This window comes from Ylistrum balloti, unplaced genomic scaffold, assembly GCF_031769215.1.
Source record: "Ylistrum balloti isolate Yb309-2 unplaced genomic scaffold, AGI_CSIRO_Ybal_v1 Utg370670, whole genome shotgun sequence".
NCBI lineage: Eukaryota > Metazoa > Mollusca > Bivalvia > Pectinida > Pectinidae > Ylistrum > Ylistrum balloti.
This window is the reverse complement of record NW_026782405.1, coordinates 437,049-455,954: the sequence shown is the minus strand read 5'-3', so window position 1 is coordinate 455,954 and position 18,906 is coordinate 437,049. Positions and strand designations below refer to the sequence as shown.

The window sequence follows — 18,906 nt, the reverse complement described above, 5'->3', positions numbered from 1 at the left end:
GTAAATCTTGCCTTCCTTCATATTTTGCTCGAGATTTTTTAAGCTTAGTTTATGATTCTTTTCACATGTCTGTATTTTCTTGTTATTCTTTATTTCGAATTCAATTGTTGTCTTGACCGTGTGTGATTCCAATTCAAATTATGTTTATACATATTTATTCCAATATAATCAATGACGTAATAATTACAGTGCTGATAAATAAATTGTCAATTTTTTAGACAATCCGCCCCCTTTATCGAGACACAAAGTATCATTTTGTCATTGACGAACCAAAATGATGAAATTCTTGGAGGCGAAATAGTAAAAATCCACATTGGTTGAAATGTGCACTTACGCCAAATTTCAACGCATTTCGTCTCGCGCAAAAACTTATCAGAAGTAATTTTAATACTGGAAAGGTGTTTGTATATAATTGATGTATACTTTTTCATCATTTGACCATGATTTACATCGTAGATGTCGTTGATGAAGGAGGAGACGCTTACTCTTCTGGAGGATCTGGTCTTGCTCTCCTTGTACTTTTTACGTGTAATCTTACTTTTGTTAATATTTATCCCAGTTTTTTTTAAATTTGAATTTGGATTATGATTCTTTTGTCATGTTGGTATTTTCTTGGCTTATATACAAATACATATATATAAATCAGATGATGTTTCAAAACATCCCAACCCGAGCAATAACTGAAGATATTTTAATACAAGTTTACCGAAAAGGTGTTGGTAAACCGTTGCTTGATAGGTCGGTGACTATCAACACTAGATCGTACTGATAAGCAGTCCCAGTTGATAAGGACTACCTTTAGAGATCACCAATAGCTCAATTCAGTCAACATGAAGCTGTGCGTTTTTTTCCTTGCGTTATGTGCCGGATTACAAGGTAGGGAATTTGCCATCTTTATTTTTATTAATCTCAATAATCCCTACCCTACCCTAAGCAATATTTAAATATAGATTAACGATCATGTCCTCGCGAAAATTAACCTTATAATTTACTGGACTTCCCAGCAGGCTGTTTTCCCTCCTTTCACTTTAGGCAGATTCTCTGAAATGCTTAGTTTACTTACGTTTTTATAATGAACACATCGTACTTCTGATTTGAAGGTAAAAAAATCAAAAGTTGAATGCCATAAACTTTGAACAAATGGTTTTAATTTGTAAAATATAACTATTCTATTGTAGACTGGTGGACGGTTTATATACTCGACAAAAAAAGAAACGCACAATTACATTATGTAGTTAATCGACTATGATATTTTAGGAAATTTTGCAATTTTATTATATCAATGTAAAGGGACAAGTCTGCTGTTTACAACACTGTAGAAGAAAAGTCTTGGTGACGTCACTCTTGTCATCAGTATCTACTCGAAGTGAGATACCCGCGAAAAACCAAAATGCCACTTCAGTACCTGGTGTGAGCACCTATTGCATGAACCCCTGCGCGGCTTCTCCTATGCATTGAATTCATGAGAATATTAATTTGACTTTAGAGAATGTAGTTTCATTCTTGTGTTAATGCGTCAATGAACAGGACGCGGTTAGTTGGGTTTTTTGACATTTCCTAATACGTCTGTCCAGAGATGCTCGATAGGAGACAGGTCGGTCTATATGGGGTCTATTCCAGAGACTGAACATTGTTTGCCGTGAGAAAATCGCGACAGACTCTGGCAACAGACGGTCGAGCATTGTATTGCTGGAAAATTAGGTTATGACGTCTGAGAAGTGGAAGGACTTGTGGTTGGAGGATCTGGTCTCTGTATCTAACAGCATTGAGATTTGGATCCAGGACCATTAAGGGGGATTTTACTCCATGGGAGATGCCGCCCCAAACCATTACAAAAGCCCCACTGACTCTGAATCTATTGTGTTCTACCACGCATGCGTCGGCGAAACGCTTACAGCGTCTACGATATACCCCTTTTCTTCCGTTTTAGCGATGCAGACAGAATCTAGACTCGTCGGTGAACATCACATGCCTTCACCAACATATTCCAAACCTATTCGGGCCATGTCTGTGCATCCAGTCAAGACGCACCTGCCGTCTCGAAGGTGTCAGAAGTCGGCGCACAATGATTCTCTTTGCACGCAAGCGGTTCTTGACAGTTTCAGCACTAATGGGTCTGCCATGAGTACCTTAGATATGAGACGCAGTCTCGGCAGCAGTCTTTAATAATCTGTTGCTCAACTAACTGCGACGATTGAATCGTCCTGTCCTGTTGTGCGTTCGTAACACGCTGACGACCGCTCCTGCGACGATTGGAAGCTAACCCAGTAGCATGGAAACGTATATAGAGACGGCTAATTGAATACGGGGCTACGCCAAACTGCCATGCGACAGTATTTTGGCTATGACCATCCATCAGCATCGCAATTGCTCTATCTCTCTGAATTTGCATTAAGCGTGACGTCTCGGTAAATGGCGAAAGGGAAATATGGCTTACCTTGGAGTATCAGTTGAAATTATTCGTTTGAAAAAATATCCGGCTTGACTTGATCACGCGGCATGGTTTGGACTAAAGACGCTCACAAATTCAGACAATGGCATCGTCACGCTTGGCTGATTTTAGGGTAGATTGTCAAGAAGGGTGATAATTCTTAATAAGTTTTTTTATTTAATACCTGACCAAATATTCCATTATTTTCTTACAGCTAAGGTATACATCAGGGGGGAACTTTGTGCGTTTCTTCTTTTCTTTTTTTAAACCTAAAAAGGAACTTTCGAGAAATCAAAGGCATGCCAACTTGATATAAATACTACAGCTATGAAGTAATAGTAAGAAAACCAAACAAGAAAAATATAAATACAGCGTTCAATACGACGACTCTACTAGTATTTATGACTCCATGGCTGAAGAGCTCCAAAACATTATTCGTACAACAATACCGTAGAAACGCTTGCGGTAATTATAGAATCCACTATCACGTGACTAAGCAATTTTTCTGATTTTGAAGAAAAAAAGCCCAGAATCGAACAACGATCCCAGTCGCCTTTAATTATGCTAAGAAAAATTATTGAAGACAAAGTGCTACACACTTCATACTGAGGATCTTTTAATAATTTGATAAAATAGACAAAATATGTAAAAGATTATCTATTTATCTTATTGTAATAGATCGTGTGCTTTTTCTAGCACTAAGCACGATATGTTTAATAAGTATATTTCCACTTTGATTTGTACCCTTCGTGTGACATATTCAAAAACAACAAGGGAATAACGACAAGCCAGCACAAAGGCACGTCAAACTCAAATTTGAAAAAAGATGGCAAAATATTAACCAACGAGCATTTTACGTGAAGAATATAAAAACTGAGAGAGTTCTTCTGATTCATGTACGATGCCTACCATATGAATTAAGGTCAATCAAATTAATGACACGCCCTCAAAAACAACAAGAAAATAACAACATAATTATGATTCCAATTCAATAAAACTAGGGCAAAATATGAACAAAAGAAAGATTAACTCAGAGTTCATGAAAGAATAAAATTAGAATAGGACCTGGTGTTTCGGAAGAGTTAGCGTCGTCTGTTTCATCGACGACAACCTCCATGTAAATCATATCTATTACATTGATAACTCCAGGACATATCAAGGTCCGAACAGCCCAACATCATATCGTATACAGGCGAATTCTTATTGTTGATACGTATAATAGCGTTCATAAACAACGAACCTTTGTAAGCCTGCATCTCCCGAAAGTATTTTCGACAGATGTCAACAACGTCTATCACGAAAACTATGTTAAGGGGAATAAGCTCTATATCGACCTTGACACGGAGCCCACCATAGGATGTGGAAACAGTATGTTACCATTCCAAAAAAAAAAAGATAACTCTTGGGGGGGGGCTCTTCTGTATCTACAATACGTCACTCTTAATTTGTAATAAATGTGCTATTCACTTGTTAAGATAACTCTTGGTATGAAGCATTTTAATTCATCGTTTGGCTCTTCTGTATCTACAATACGTCACTCTTAATTTGTAATAAATGTGCTATTCACCTGTGCGTCTTTTGTACAATGTTTGGTCCTGCTGTATCTAATTCTTAATTTGTAATAAATGTGCTATTCACTTGTGCGTCTTTTGTACAATGTTTGGTCCTGCTGTATCTAATTCTTAATTTGTAATAAATGTGCTATTCACTTGTGCGTCTTTTGTACAATGTTTGGTCCTGCTGTATCTAATTCTTAATTTGTAATAAATGTGCTATTCACTTGTGCGTCTTTTGTACAATGTTTGGTCCTGCTGTATCTAATTCTTAATTTGTAATAAATGTGCTATTCACTTGTGCGTCTTTTGTACAATGTTTGGTCCTGCTGTATCTAATTCTTAATTTGTAATAAATGTGCTATTCACTTGTGCGTCTTTTGTACAATGTTTGGTCCTGCTGTATCTAATTCTTAATTTGTAATAAATGTGCTATTCACTTGTGCGTCTTTTGTACAATGTTTGGTCCTGCTGTATCTAATTCTTAATTTGTAATAAATGTGCTATTCACTTGTGCGTCTTTTGTACTGTTTGCCTGCTGTATCTAATTCTTAATTTGTAATAAATGTGCTATTCACTTGTGCGTCTTTTGTACAATGTTTGGTCCTGCTGTATCTAATTCTTAATTTGTAATAAATGTGCTATTCACTTGTGCGTCTTTTGTACAATGTTTGGTCCTGCTGTATCTAATTCTTAATTTGTAATAAATGTGCTATTCACTTGTGCGTCTTTTGTACAATGTTTGGTCCTGCTGTATCTAATTCTTAATTTGAGTTAAAATGTTGTTCACTTTCATCGTTTTTCCGAGTGTCCTTACAGAAGAATAATGTCATCATTTTTCAAGGGGATGGATTGTATAGATAAGACGTCGCTTTGTTAGAGATAGCGTTATAAAGGGACACCATTCTAACATCTTCGGCGATTTTTACGAACCCTACCCTCCTCCATAGCTAACAAAAAAACAAGCATATAGCTGTTAGAATAGTAGTTCTTATAACACATCTAGAAGAGGATTTAAGTATGATGTTTCGGTGACTACACAGTCACCTACATCAGACGAATGACCAGTGTGGGGCGTACTAACACTGACGTATGTAGTGTACGAGATTTACACGGTCACCTTCATCAGACAGATGACCAGTGTGGAGTGTACTAGCACTGACGTACGTAGTGTACGAGATCAACACGGTCACCTTCATCAGATAAATTACCAGTGTGGAGCGTACTAGCACTGTCATACGTAGTGTACGAGATGGTTAACAAAGCGTAGCCGAATTGACTTCAGTACATTGTTGCTATCTTGTGCATCTTGTGTCTGATCTGTTTACCATCTCATCACACCATTTTTGACCTTATTGCACATATTATTATAGCACATACGACACAGTTGTGAATTCCTAACCATTTCGTACACTACGTACGTCAGTGCCAGCACGCTCCACATTGGTCACTTGTCTGATGAAGGTGACAGTGTAGTCATCGAAATTCTAATCTTCTACTGGTTCTGTTATAAGAACAGATATTCTATTGACATTACCAACCTGAAGAAAATGTTCCGAAATGAGCCTATAGCTATTACCTTGCTCTGTGAAGGTTCGCGAGGAGCATGTCCGATAGACTTTCAGCAGTACGGCGAAAGTTGCTACAAAGTCTTCTTCGAACCTGTGTCATGGATAGACGCCAAGGTAAGCAGGCCCATGATTTCAACGTACATCTGGTGATTCTAGAAAATTAAGTATTATAATATCTTTCAGGATTTTTTGAGAAATTTATTTGAATAGCTTTACCTTAAAGACAATGAAATCATTTCAGTGTCTGGGCTTATTCTTCATCAAACTGCAATGAAAACAAAAAAGTACACGATATAGATATGCCAATATGTGATACATACCGAAAAGTTGTGGATGCAGTTTTATAAGAGAAACTTGGAGACAATTGAGTATGATCACATCTTAGCACCTTGATATACACCTGAATTATACATCATTGTTCAGGTGAAGGTCATTAGAAGATCATACAAGGTCATGCATGTGGTAATTTGATTCGATTTGAATTTACATGTTGGAACTGAACTAAATATTACATTTTTCTGTGGTTTAAATTTCGGGTGATTTACCTAATCTTTGATATTCATGAAAATCAAAAACTACAAAATCTTTAATGAATAAATAAATGCTTTTCACCGTTTGTAATCGCGTTATGTGAATGACGGTGCCCATAAACATCGTTCTAAATTAATTCTAGATAGAAAAAACACTTTTATGTTGTACATAAATAGCCCATAGTCCAATTCCAATAACTTCAATACCTAGCCTTGATGAATATCTAAACAAGACAGGTACTTTTGAAATAAGCTAATGTTCAATGACGTAAAATTTGAATATTTAAGATGTTTAATTTTAACGTAGTGCCTCTGCCTGTCTGCTTTTGAAATCCATTTCGATAATTTAGGATTTTTATTAGTCCGTCAGACGAGTACATGAAAGACGAAATCGCCGTTTGATGAGTTCATTTCATCATTTCCACTTGCTGCATTGAATTTGGTTTTATTGAAAGGTGTAAATATCTTCTTTTTTTAATTTTTATTACTATTGTTTTGTTTACTTGTTTTTTTTTGTGCAAAATTTTGATTTGCTTGGTACAGATCTAGTGACAAAATCATGTAATTTGACCTTCAGAAATACTGCCAGGTTTTCGGTGGAGATTTAGTGAAGATTGAAACACAAGAGGAAGAAGCAATGCTGGATAATGTACTGAATGATGTACATACCAATAGTGAGTATATAATTTAATATAGTTATCGCCCCTTAATAGCCAGGGCTATTGTAAAGCGAAGTCTCCTTGTAATAGAGGTTACCTCACCAAACGACATACGGGAGGTCCGCCGCATATCTTCCACATAAACAGGTGCTAAGGATATAAACAAAACAGTAAAGTTCCTAATATCACTTACTTTAGTACTTACATATGGAAATAAGTGATAGATATAGCTCAGAAATATGTTGCAGCTTTAGAATTATGAAAATTGCATTACAAAGAGGTTTACTTGGAGAGTCGATAATTTGCTACCGATTTTAAATGATAAATAATTAACAAATGGGGTATCATTCTTTATTGTATTTTGATTTTATCTTTTTTTAATTTTTTTAATGATATAAAATTAAGTCATGTTTGATGATTAGAAAAACAAATTGGAGGTTTTGAAATTTAACTTGATGTTTGAAATAATTTTCACCGTAATAAACAAATGAAATTGCAGAGAGTGCTAGGGTTGAAAACTACTGGATAGATGGGTCGGACGAATTGTTTGAAGGGGAGTGGAGATGGGTAGGAACACCTGGCTACTCACAAATTATCTCCGGCTACACGTAAGTCAATAAGTTACCTACATATCTAACGATAGACTTTCCAGATATGTACACCTGATATCCATCAAAACTATTATTTACCGTAATAAACACGGAGATGATTTTGCTCTAGTTGATTTGAAAGCATCAGAGAACAGTTCTATTATAAGCGATTCAATTAAAATTGAAAAATCATTTTTATGAATCTATTGCAGGTTATATCATGAATATGTTTTAGAACTCGACTGGACTTTGCTTGGCTGTTAAGGAGACAAATCTTATCTCCAGTAAACCAACTTCGTTTCTTTTCAAAATTCATAATCTTTAGTTCATTAGATGTCTAAATTCAACAGTATGACCCTCTTACGTCGGGAGAATACCAGGACATATATTTCCTGGTATTCATTTTGGTTCTGTTTTATACCTTGTCCTCATTTTGAGAGCGTTACATTACTTATTTACATTTAACAACGGTTACATGGCAGGTGTCGTCAATGAAGCAGAAGACGTTTTCTCGTTCGAACACCTGGTCTTATTCTCCTTCTCTCAGGAATCTCCATAAGAATGTTAGTTTCGATCATATCTAAGTTGACATGTGGGCATTTTCTAGTTGTTGTTGCCCTAGTTTTATGAAAATTGAGTTTGGACTATGACTCTGTTGGCATGATGGTATTTCCTAGTGTTATTGAATTTGAGTTTGGATTATGATTATGTTGGCATGATGGTATTTCCTAGTGTTATTGAATTTGAGTTTGGATTATGACTATGTTGGCATGATGGTATTTCCTAGTTTTATTGAATTTGAGTTTGGATTATGATTGTATTGACATATTGGTACCACCTAGTTTGATTAAATATGAGTGTGGACATTGATTATGTTGACATGTTAATATCTTCTTCTTGTTTTACATAAGTACTTTAACAGATGATTTGTTGCATCTGACGAAAAACAAGTTTGACGGTGAATTAAGTGATTTTTTACTTCATAATTTTACCAAAAATATCGAAGACTACATTAAATGTGCTCCTAGAATATTCTTTAAAAAAAAATGTTCCATGAAAACTAGAACTGTTACATCTGTATTTTGCTTTGTGATCTCCCAATAACTTTTTATTAATCTGAAATGCATTCACGGGATTATATATGTAGTTTAAATAGGGCGCAATGATAACGGACGTCATTTTGTCTACATGACATTTATATTGACAATAAATGCAATTTAACGGACATTCAATGGTTAAATGGTTACTAGTACCGTTACCAAGGTAACCTATTTATGTTTCAGTCACTGGGCACCAAACCAGCCTGACAACGACGACGGCACAGAAAACTGTATGCAGATCAGATTCGATTTCAATCTCTACTGGAATGACGAAGAGTGTACTGACAAGGATAGTTTCATTTGTGAGGCTGAGTGAGTATCACAGTTTCTCTAAAGTATCAAAACTACTACACATGTTAGAGATAAAGTCCTGATAAATCTCACATGTTAGAGATAAAGTCCTGATAAATCTCACATGATTGCGAGTTTCACGAGTCTAGACATTTCATCACAGAGAGTTTCAGCTCTCTAGAGGTCTTATCACAGAGGTTTTCATCTCTCTAGAAGTCTCATTACAGAGGGTTTCATCTCTCTAGAGGTCTCATTACAAAGGTTTTCATCTCTCTAGAGGTCTCATTACAGAGGGTTCCAGCTCTCTAGAGGTCTCCTCAAAAAGAGTTTCATCTCTCTAGAGGTCTCATTACAGAGGGTTTCAGCTCTCTAGAGGTCTCATCACAGAGGGTTTCAGCTCTCTAGAGGTCTCATCACAAAGGGTTTCAGCTTTCTAGAGGTCTCATTACAGAGTGTTTCAACTCTCTAGAGGTCTCATCTCAAAGGGTTTCATCTCTCTAGATGTATCATCACAGAGGGTTTCAGCTCTCTAGAGGTCTCATCACAGAGTGTTTCAGCTCTCTAGAGGTCTCCTCACAAAGGTTTTCATCTCTCTAGAGGTCTCATCACAGAGGGTTTCAGCTCTCTAGAGGTCTCACCACACAGGGTTTTAGCTCTCTAGAGTTCTCATCACGAGGGGTTTCAGCTATCTGGAGGTCTCATTACAGAGGGTTTCAGCTCTCTAGAGGTCTCATCACAGAGGGTTTCAGCTCTCTAGAGGTCTCATCACAAAGGGTTTCATCTCTCTAGAGGTCTCATCACAGAGGGTTTCAGCTCTCTAGAGGTCTCCTCACAAAGGTTTTCATCTCTCTAGAGGTCTCATCACAGAGTGTTTCAGCTCTCTAGAGGTCTCATTACAAAGGGTTTCAGCTCTCTAGAGGTCTCATCACAGAGGTTTCATCTCACTAGAGGTCTCAACACAGAGGGTTTCATCTCTCTAGAGGTCTCATTACAGAGGGTTCCAGCTCTCTAGAGGTCTCCTCAAAAAGAGTTTCATCTCTCTAGAGGTCTCATTACAGAGGGTTTCAGCTCTCTAGAGGTCTCATCACAGAGGGTTTCAGCTCTCTAGAGGTCTCATCTCAAAGGGTTTCATCTCTCTAGATGTATCATCACAGAGGGTTTCAGCTCTCTAGAGGTCTCATCACAGAGTGTTTCAGCTCTCTAGAGGTCTCCTCACAAAGGTTTTCATCTCTCTAGAGGTCTCATCACAGAGGGTTTCAGCTCTCTAGAGGTTTCATCACAAAGGGTCTCAGCTATCTAGAGTTCTCATGACAAAGGGTTTCAGCTCTCTAGAGGTCTCATCACAAAGGGTTTCATCTCTCTAGAGGTCTAATTACAGGGTGTTTCAGCTCTCTAGTGGTCTCATTACAGAGTGTTTCAGCTCTCTAGAGGTCTCATCACAGAGTGTTTCAGCTCTCTAGAGGTCTCCTCACAAAGGTTTTCATCTCTCTAGAGGTCTCATCACAGAGTGTTTCAGCTCTCTAGAGGTCTCATCACAGAGGTTTCATCTCACTAGAGGTCTCATTACAGAGGGTTCCAGCTCTCTAGAGGTCTCCTCAAAAAGAGTTTCATCTCTCTAGAGGTCTCATCACAGAGGGTTTCAGCTCTCTAGAGGTCTCACCACACAGGGTTTTAGCTCTCTAGAGTTCTCATCACGAGGGGTTTCAGCTATCTGGAGGTCTCATTACAGAGGGTTTCAGCTCTCTAGAGGTTTCATCACAAAGGGTCTCAGCTATCTAGAGTTCTCATGACAAAGGGTTTCAGCTATCTGGAGGTCTCATTACAGCGGGTTTCATCTCTCTAGAGGTCTCATCACAGAGGGTTTCAGCTCTCTAGAGGTCTCATCACAAAGGGTTTCATCTCTCTAGAGGTCTAATTACAGGGTGTTTCAGCTCTCTAGTGGTCTCATTACAGAGTGTTTCAGCTCTCTAGAGGTCTCATCACAGAGGGTTTCAGCTCTCTAGAGGTCTCATCACAAAGGGTTTCATCTCTCTAGAGGTCTAATTACAGAGTGTTTCAGCTCTCTAGAGGTCTCATTACAAAGGGTTTCAGCTCTCTAGAGGTCTCATCACAGAGGTTTCATCTCACTAGAGGTCTCAACACAGAGGGTTTCATCTCTCTAGAGGTCTCATTACAGAGGGTTTCAGCTCTGTAGAGATCTGATTACAGAGGATTTCATCACACTAGAGGGCTCATCACAGAGGGTTTTTTTATCATACTAAAGGTCTCATCACAGAGGGGTTTTTTTATCACACTAGAGGTCTCATTACAGAGGGTTTCAGCTTTCTAGAGGTCTCATTACAGAGTGTTTCAACTCTCTAGAGGTCTCATCTCAAAGGGTTTCATCTCTCTAGAGGTCTCATTACAATATGTTTCAGCTCTCTAGAGGTCTCATCACAGAGGGTTTCAGCTCTCTTAAGTTCTCATCACAGAGGGTTTCAGCTTCTAAAGATCTCATTACAGAGGGTTTCATCACACTAGAGGTCTCATCACAGAGGGTTTCATCTCTCTAGAGGTCTCATTACAGAGGGTTTCAGCTCTGTAGAGATCTGATTACAGAGGGTTTCATCACACTAGAGGTCTCATCACAGAGGGTTTTTTTTATCACACTAGAGGTCTCATTACAGAGGGTCTCAGCTTTCTAGAGGTCTCATTACAGAGTGTTTCAACTCTCTAGAGGTCTCATTACAGAGGGTTTCAGCTCTCTAAAGATCTCATTTCAGAGGGTTTCATCACAGTAGAGGTCTCATCACAGAGGGTTTCATCTCTCTAGAGGTCTCATTACAGAGGGTTTCATCTCTCTAGAGGTCTCATTACAGAGGATTTCAGCTCCCTAGAGGTCTCATTACAGAGGGTTTCATCACACTAGAGGTCTCATTACAGAGGGTTTCAGCTTTGTAGAGTTCTGATTACAGAGGGTTTCATCACACTAGAGGTCTCATCACAGAGGGTTTTTTTATCACACTAGGTCTCATCACCGAGGGTTTTTTTTATCACACTAGAGGTCTCGTCACAGATTGGTTTTTTTTATCACACTAGAGGTCTCGTCACAGAGGGTTTTTTTCATTACACTAGAGGTCTCATCACAGAGGGTTTTTTATCACACTAGAGGTCTCATCACAGAGGGGTTTTTTTATCACACTAGAGGTCTCGTCACAGAGGGTTTTTTTTTATCACACTAGATGTCTCATGACAGAGGGTTTTTTTTATCACACTAGAGGTCTCATCACAGAGGGGTTTTTATCACACTAGAGGTCTCGTCACAGAGGGTTTTTTTTATCACACTAGAGGTCTCATTACAGAGGGTTTCAGCTTTCTAGAGGTCTCATTACAGAGTGTTTCAACTCTCTAGAGGTCTCATCTCAAAGGGTTTCATCTCTCTAGAGGTATCATCACAGAGGGTTTCAACTCTCCAGAGGTCTCATTACAGAGGGTTTCAGCTCTCTAGAGGTCTCATTATAGAGTGTTTCAGCTCTCTAGAGGTCTCATCACAGAGGGTTTCACTCTCTTAAGTTCTCATTTAAGAGGGTTTCAGCTCTCTTAAGTTCTCATCACAGAGGGGTTCAACTTCTAAAGATCTCATTACAGAGGGTTTCATCACACTAGAGGTCTCATCACAGAGGGTTTCATCTCTCTAGAGGTCTCATTACAGAAGGTTTCAGCTCTCTAGAGGTCTCATTACAGAGTATTTCAACTCTCTAGAGGTCTCATCACAAAGGGTTTCATCTCTCTAGAGGTCTCATTACAATATGTTTCAGCTCTCTAGAGGTCTCATCACAGAGGGTTTCAGCTTCTAAAGATCTCATTACAGAGGGTTTCATCACACTAGAGGTCTCATCACAGAGGGTTTCATCTCTCTAGAGGTCTCATTACAGAGGATTTCAGCTCTGTAGAGATCTGATTACAGAGGGTTTCATCACACTAGAGGTCTCATCACAGAGGGTTTTTTTATCACACTAGAGGTCTCATTACAGAGGGTTTCAGCTTTCTAGAGGTCTCATTACAGAGTGTTTCAACTCTCTAGAGGTCTCATTACAGAGGGTTTCAGCTCTCTAAAGATCTCATTTCAGAGGGTTTCATCACAGTAGAGGTCTCATCACAGAGGGTTTCATCTCTCTAGAGGTCTCATTACAGAGGGTTTCATCTCTCTAGAGGTCTCATTACAGAGGATTTCAGCTCCCTAGAGGTCTCATTACAGAGGGTTTCATCACACTAGAGGTCTCATCACAGAGGGTTTTTTTATCACACTAGGTCTCATCACCGAGGGTTTTTTTTATCACACTAGAGGTCGCGTCACAGATTGTTTCTTTTTATCACACTAGAGGTCTCGTCACAGAGGGTTTTTTTCATTACACTAGAGGTCTCATCACAGAGGGTTTTTTTATCACACTAGAGGTCTCATCACAGAGGGATTTTTTTTATCACACTAGAGGTCTCGTCACAGAGGGTTTTTTTTATCACACTAGATGTCTCATGACAGAGGGTTTTTTTATCACACTAGAGGTCTCATCACAGAGGGTTTTTTATCACACTAGAGGTCTCGTCACAGAGGGTTTTTTTTATCACACTAGAGGTCTCATCACAGAGGGTTTTTTTTATCACACTAGAAGGTCTCATCACAGAGAGTTTCAGCTCTTTAGAGTTGATATCAGAGCTGCAATATTTTCATGCATTTAGTGAACATGACTGATTGATCTAAGCTTGAAGTGACAGTGACTGAAAATGTATTCAAGCCTTCAAAAACAATTATTCGTATGTATCCAAGCGATTGACAAACACTGCATATTAATTTTGGAAGAACTTATGACGTCAGATCGAACTCATTCTATCGATATTGATTTGGCACCACTAATGTAAAATGAAATACACTTCTTGTGTCAACGAAAGCTTGCGAAATTAACAACGTTCATCAGTAGAAAAAAAACCTCAGATTCTTCCAAAAAATGGAATACTGGCAAAATTCAGAAACAGCTGATTCTGATGTCTAGGCTAAGCAAGATATCAAATGTCAGAAGCAGAGAAACAACAGAAGAAATTGTCAACAATTTTAATTCAAACTGGAAATTGATAAAATGAAGGCAAATTAGCTAAACATGAAAAAAATATTTACAAACTTTAAACACTTCAAAAACTAAAAACCAACGAACCATGAGCAAAATATTGACTCACGGAACCATGAGCAAACTCTTCAAAAAGTACAAAGATGATAAATCCAAGTATTCCAGAAGAGTAAGCATGCTCATTGGCCCCATCAACCAGGAAAATGTTGACAACCTAGAGAAGGTAATATGCAGGACAAACCTCCATCTAGGGTTGTTTAAACTTTCAACGATAAACAGGTTTTTCATCTTCAAATACAAACACAACTTAAGGTTTGTTCCAACTGTTAATGTTTTCCATCGCCAGACACAAGTACAACTTATGTATGAGAATGGACGTGTTTGGTGATGTTGCAGCCATGCATACTAGATATATCTGTTTTAACAGTCAAGGAGAAACAGGTTTTCTATCATCGAAAACAAGCACAACTTATATGTAGTTTCCGTTGTTATTTCCCTTGTTCTCATTTGGGAACGTGACATCACTTAATTGAATTATCCACGACCGGAATGCCTTATCTCATTTTCCCTGTGCCTTTTACAAGTATCTGGGTCCATTTCGTCCAGATTTCTTTAATAATAGGAATTTGAACTAAGATTTTTTTCTTATTTAATAAATATCCTTTGTTTTATTACAGGTATTCTGATGGTATCATTACCGGAGAAGTCATTGGTTGACTTGATCTGTCATCTCTATTGTACGAATAAAGACATCACTGATTTCTTTGGTTTTTGTCGTATTTCATTAAAGGTAGTTTCATTTAAATATACAAATAGTATATACATGTGTCCTTATAATTGTATAAAAGTTAGAAACTAAATTTCACCTTTGATACAAATTAAGAATTAGATATAGAAGAGTCAAGTAATGAACCAAACTGCAGCATACAGCTGTTCCGTCCTTCTAGGACTCGTCAGTGACGCTACATCATACAGCTGTTTCATCCTTCTAGGACTCGTCAGTGATGCTATATCATACAGCTGTTTCATCCTTCTAGGACTCGTCAGTGATGCTACATCATACAGCTGTTTCATCCTTCTAGGACTCGTCAGTGATGCTACATCATACAGCTGTTTCATCCTTCTAGGACTCGTCAGTGATGTTACATCATACAGCTGTTCCTTCTAGGACTCGTCAGTGACGCTACATCATACAGCTGTTTCATCCTTCTAGGACTCGTCAGTGATGCTATATCATACAGCTGTTTCATCCTTCTAGGACTGGACTCGTCAGTGATGCTACATCATACAGCTGTTTCATCCTTCTAGGACTCGTCAGTGATGCTACATCATACAGCTGTTCTGTCCTTCTAGGACTCGTCAGTGATGATACATCATACAGCTGTTCCTTCTAGGACTCGTCAGTGATGATACATCATACAGCTGTTCCTTCTAGGACTCGTCAGTGATGCTACATCATACAGCTGTTCCGTCCTTCTAGGACTCGTCAGTGATGCTACATCATACAGCTGTTTCATCCTTCTAGGACTCGTCAGTGATGTTACATCACACAGCTGTTCCGTCCTTCTAGGACTCGTCAGTGATGATACATACGTCCTTCTAGGACTCGTCAGTGATGTTACATCACACAGCTGTTCCGTCCTTCTAGGACTCGTCAGTGATGATACATCATACAGCTGTTTCATCCTTCTAGGACTCGTCAGTGATGCTATATCATACAGCTGTTTCATCCTTCTAGGACTGGACTCGTCAGTGATGCTACATCATACAGCTGTTTCATCCTTCTAGGACTCGTCAGTGATGCTACATCATACAGCTGTTTCATCCTTCTAGGACCCGTCAGTGATGCTACATCATACAGCTGTTTCGTCCTTCTAAGACTCGTCAGTGATGCTACATCATACAGCTGTTTCGTCAGTGATGTTACATCATACAGTTGTTTCATCCTTCTAGGACTCGTCAGTGATGTTACATCATACAGTTGTTTCATCCTTCTAGGACTCGTCAGTGATGTTACATCATACAGTTGTTTCATCCTTCTAGGACTCGTCAGTGATGTTATATCATACAGTTGTTTCATCCTTCTAGGACTCGTCAGTGATGTTACATCATACAGTTGTTTCGTCCTTCTAGGTCTCGTCAGTGATGTTACATCATACAGTTGTTTCGTTAGTGATGCTACATCATACAGCTGTTTCATCCTTCTAGGACTCGTCAGTGATGCTACATCATACAGCTGTTTCATCCTTCTAAGACTCGTCAGTGATGCTACATCATACAGCTGTTTCATCCTTCTAGGACTCGTCAGTGATGCTACATCATACAGCTGTTTCATCCTTCTAGGCCTCGTCAGTGATGCTACATCATACAGCTGTTTCATCCTTCTAGGACTCGTCAGTGATACTGCATCATACAGCTGTTTGGTCCTTCTAGGACTTGTCACAGCTGTTTCATCCTTCTAGGACTCGTCAGTGATGTTACATCATATAGCTGTTTCATCCTTCTAGGACTCGTCAGCGATACTGCATCATACAGCTGTTTCATCCTTCTAGGACTCGTCAGTGATGTTACATCATACAGCTGTTTCATCCTTCTAGGACTCGTCTGTGATACTGCATCATACAGCTGTTTGGTCCTTCTAGGACTTGTCAGTGATACTACATCATACAGCTGTTTTGTCCTTCTAGGACTTGTCAGTGATGTTACATCATACAGCTGTGTTGTCCTTCTAGGACTTGTCATTAATACTAAGGGCTAAACGTTTGAAGACTGGGCGGCAACTAATGAAAAAGCGATCAAAAAAGAAAAGTCAAAATCTAGACGAATAGGTGCAGCATCCCCATAACCACATTAATTAATTTTCAGTGCAATAGATACAACGACTGTCGTGATACACTATACAGAAAACTATCTAGATATGACATAATCATTAATCTAGATGTACTGGTGAACGGTTCTGATGATTTGAATGAGGCTGATAATAATAATACTATTATTTGTGCAGGAATGAAACGATTGGCATAAATTTGCCATAGTATGAAATCACTACCATGGGTTTAATGGTAAGATTTACAGAAAATTGTATCTATGGTAACGGTCCATATACATGCGAGTATACTATATATATATATATGCTATATCATGTAAATTCTCTGAACTTGTGGTATAACGAGATGCAAACCTCCATCTGTATACAGTTTGTTTTCTTCCTACACATATAAACATAGATATACTTCAGAAAATGCAACTAATCACTGTTTGTTACCATTGTAGAAATATTAAGGGAAGATGGAATTCCTAAATTGTTCCATTTGAATATTCAAATAGAAAAATGTTCTAACTAAACAAATGTATCGAAAACACAAATATGTCTTAATGTCTTTAAGACTTACAGAGACACCGCAGCTATCCTCTGTCAGACCTCTGTGTGATATACATACATAGATACACCACAGCTATCCTCTGTCAGACCTCTGTGTGATATACATACATAGATACACCACAGCTATCCTTTGTCAGGCCTCTGTGTGATATACATACATAGATACACCACAGCTATCCTCTGTCAGGCCTCTATTTGATATACATAGATATACCACAGCTATCCTCTGTCAGACCTCAGTGAGACATACATAGAGATACCACAGCTATCCTCTGTCAGACCTCTGTGTGATATACATACATAAAGACAACACATCTATCCTCTGTCAGACCTCTGTATGATATACACAGAGACAACACAGCTATCCTTTGTCAGACCTCTGTATGATATACACAGAGACACCACAGCTATCCTCTGTCAGACCTCTGTGTGATATACACAGAGACAACACAGCTATCCTCTGTCAGACCTCTGTATGATATACACAGAGACACCACAGCTATCCTCTGTCAGACCTCTGTGTGATATACACAGAGACACCACAGCTATCCTCTGTCAGACCTCTGTATGATATACACAGAGACACCACAGCTATCCTCTGTCAGACCTCTGTGTGATATACATACATAGAGACACCACAGCTATCCTCTGTCAGACTTCTGTGTGACATACACAGAGACACCACAGCTATCCTCTGTCAGACCTCTGTGTGATATACACAGAGACACCACAGCTATCCTCTGTCAGACCTCTGTATGATATACACAGAGACACCACAGCTATCCTCTGTCAGACCTCTGTGTGATATACATACATAGAGACACCACAGCTATCCTCTGTCAGACCTCTGTGTGATATACATAGAGACAACACAGCTATCCTCTGTCAGACCTCTGTGTTATATACATACATTGAGACACCACAGTTATCCTCTGTCAGACCTCTGTGTGAAATACATAGAGATACCACAGCTATCCTCTGTCAGACCTCTGTGTGATATACATACATAGATACACCACAGCTATCCTCTGTCAGGCCTCTATTTGATATACATACATAGAGACACCACAGCTATCCTCTGTCAGACCTCTGTGTGATATACATACATAGATACACCACAGCTATCCTCTGTCAGGCCTCTATTTGATATACATACATAGAGACACCACAGCTATCCTCTGTCAGACCTCTGTGTGATATACATAGATACACCACAGTTATCCTCTGTCAGACCTCTGTGTGATATACATACATAAAGACACCACAGCTATCCTCTGTCAGACCTCTGTGTGATATACATACATAGAGACACCACAGCTTTCCTCTGTCAGACCTCTGTGTGATATACATACATAGAGACACCACAGCTATCCTCTGTCAGACCTCTGTGTGATATACATACATAAAGACACCACAGCTATCCTCTGTCAGACCTCTGTGTGATATACATACATAGATACACCACAGCTATCCTCTGTCAGACCTCTGTGTGATATACATAGAGACAACACAGCTATCCTCTGTCAGACCTCTGTGTGATATACATACATAGAGACACCACAGCTATCCTCTGTCAGACCTCTGTGTGATATATATACATAGATACACCACAGCTATCCTCTGTCAGGTCTCTGTTTGATATACATAGATATACCACAGCTATCCTCTGTCAGACCTCAGTGAGACATACATACAGACAC

General features: G+C 38.8%; 1 protein-coding gene across 1 annotated transcript; it reads left to right on the top strand.

Annotated features, from left to right (window-relative positions):
• The first annotated feature begins 830 nt into the window (after positions 1–830).
• Positions 831–14,541, top strand: LOC132557444 (perlucin-like). The gene is made up of 6 exons (XM_060221928.1): positions 831–876; positions 5,578–5,669; positions 6,663–6,759; positions 7,244–7,352; positions 8,618–8,746; positions 14,502–14,541. Exons 1-6 carry the CDS (start codon positions 831–833, stop codon positions 14,539–14,541), a joined length of 513 nt encoding a protein of 170 aa, XP_060077911.1.
• The last annotated feature ends 4,365 nt before the right edge of the window (positions 14,542–18,906 follow it).

Coding starts and splice junctions, on each gene's coding strand:
- LOC132557444 (XM_060221928.1), top strand. CDS start 831: ATGAAGCTGTGCGTTTTTTTCCTTGCGTTATGTGCCGGATTACAAG. Junction 5,670..6,662: donor TGTCATGGATAGACGCCAAG/GTAAGCAGGCCC, acceptor TTTGACCTTCAG/AAATACTGCCAGGTTTTCGG. Junction 7,353..8,617: donor CAAATTATCTCCGGCTACAC/GTAAGTCAATAA, acceptor TTTATGTTTCAG/TCACTGGGCACCAAACCAGC.